At 68.3% G+C, this 966-nt stretch overlaps 1 protein-coding gene across 1 annotated transcript in view; it reads left to right on the top strand.

The window, feature by feature from the left end:
* Positions 1-433: 433 nt before the first annotated feature.
* Positions 434-966, top strand: part of AURANDRAFT_69157 (hypothetical protein) — a gene marked incomplete at both ends in the record, with an annotated part of 3,064 nt that continues 2,531 nt past the window's right edge. The window contains one exon of the mRNA XM_009044910.1: positions 434-955. Within this exon, the coding sequence (XP_009043158.1) occupies positions 434-955 (522 nt within the window). The remainder of the gene's footprint in view (positions 956-966) is intronic.

Genomic DNA, 966 nt, shown 5'->3' on the forward strand with positions numbered 1-966 from the left:
TTCGCCTCCGCTTCCCGCGCCGCCTTGATCTTAGAGCACACTTTTTTGTGACCGCGCTCCTTCCAATCCACCGTCTGGCAGACTTTGGAGCAGTAGCGTGCGATAGAGCAAACGCACAGGAGCTTGGCGGAGTCGACGCCGCAGACCGTGCACGGTTTGTCGACGCTCTTGAAAAGCTTCTTCGTCGCTTTCTCGAGGTCGCTGCTCATCAATAGGGCGACGGGGGGGGCGACGCTAGCTCGACCCGAAATTAATAACAACTGCCACTCATCGAGCGGGAGGTCGGCGTCGACTCCACCCGCCTGCGGGCCGACCTTGCCCCGCTCGGAGAGCGGTTCAAGAGAACCCGCAGGCAAGAGGCAGCGCTGAGCTTCGGCCGCCGAAGCCAGACCGAAACTCGTCGACGTGCGCCTCTCTGGCGTCGGCGGACGCCATGGACCTCGAGGTAGACTCCCTGGGCGACGCGCCGTCGCTGGAATGGAAAAAATCGGCCCGTCGGCGGTCGAGCACGGGCTCTCGGAAGGTTCCCCGGCGATCGGTGCTGAGCGAGTCGACGAATCGGCACAACAACGCCGCCGACGACGCCGAGGCCGACAGCGACGGCGACCTCTGCCACAAGACGGACCCCGAGCGCGGGGAGACGTGGTTCGCGCGGTGGGGCGAGCTCGTCGACGTGCTCCGCGCCATCGACGACGACGTCGCGCCGGACGCGTTCCGCGGCGCGGCGCGCGAGCTGCTGCGGTGTGGCGTCGAGATCGTCGACGCCGCGGACGCGGAGGACGCGGCGGGGCGCGACGCGCTCGTGCTCCGCTTCGTCGACGGACCGGAGGGGCGGGTCTCGCTGCCGCCGCCGTTCGACGACCCGTTCTCGTTCGCGAACGACTACCTGCCGCTCTACGGCCCGCTGCGGGGGTTCCAGGTCGACGCCATCGCGGCGCTCCACGAGCGGCGCGACGTCCTCCTCGC

The sequence above is a fragment of the Aureococcus anophagefferens genome (assembly GCF_000186865.1).
Source record: "Aureococcus anophagefferens unplaced genomic scaffold AURANscaffold_1021, whole genome shotgun sequence".
Lineage (NCBI taxonomy): Eukaryota > Pelagophyceae > Pelagomonadales > Pelagomonadaceae > Aureococcus > Aureococcus anophagefferens.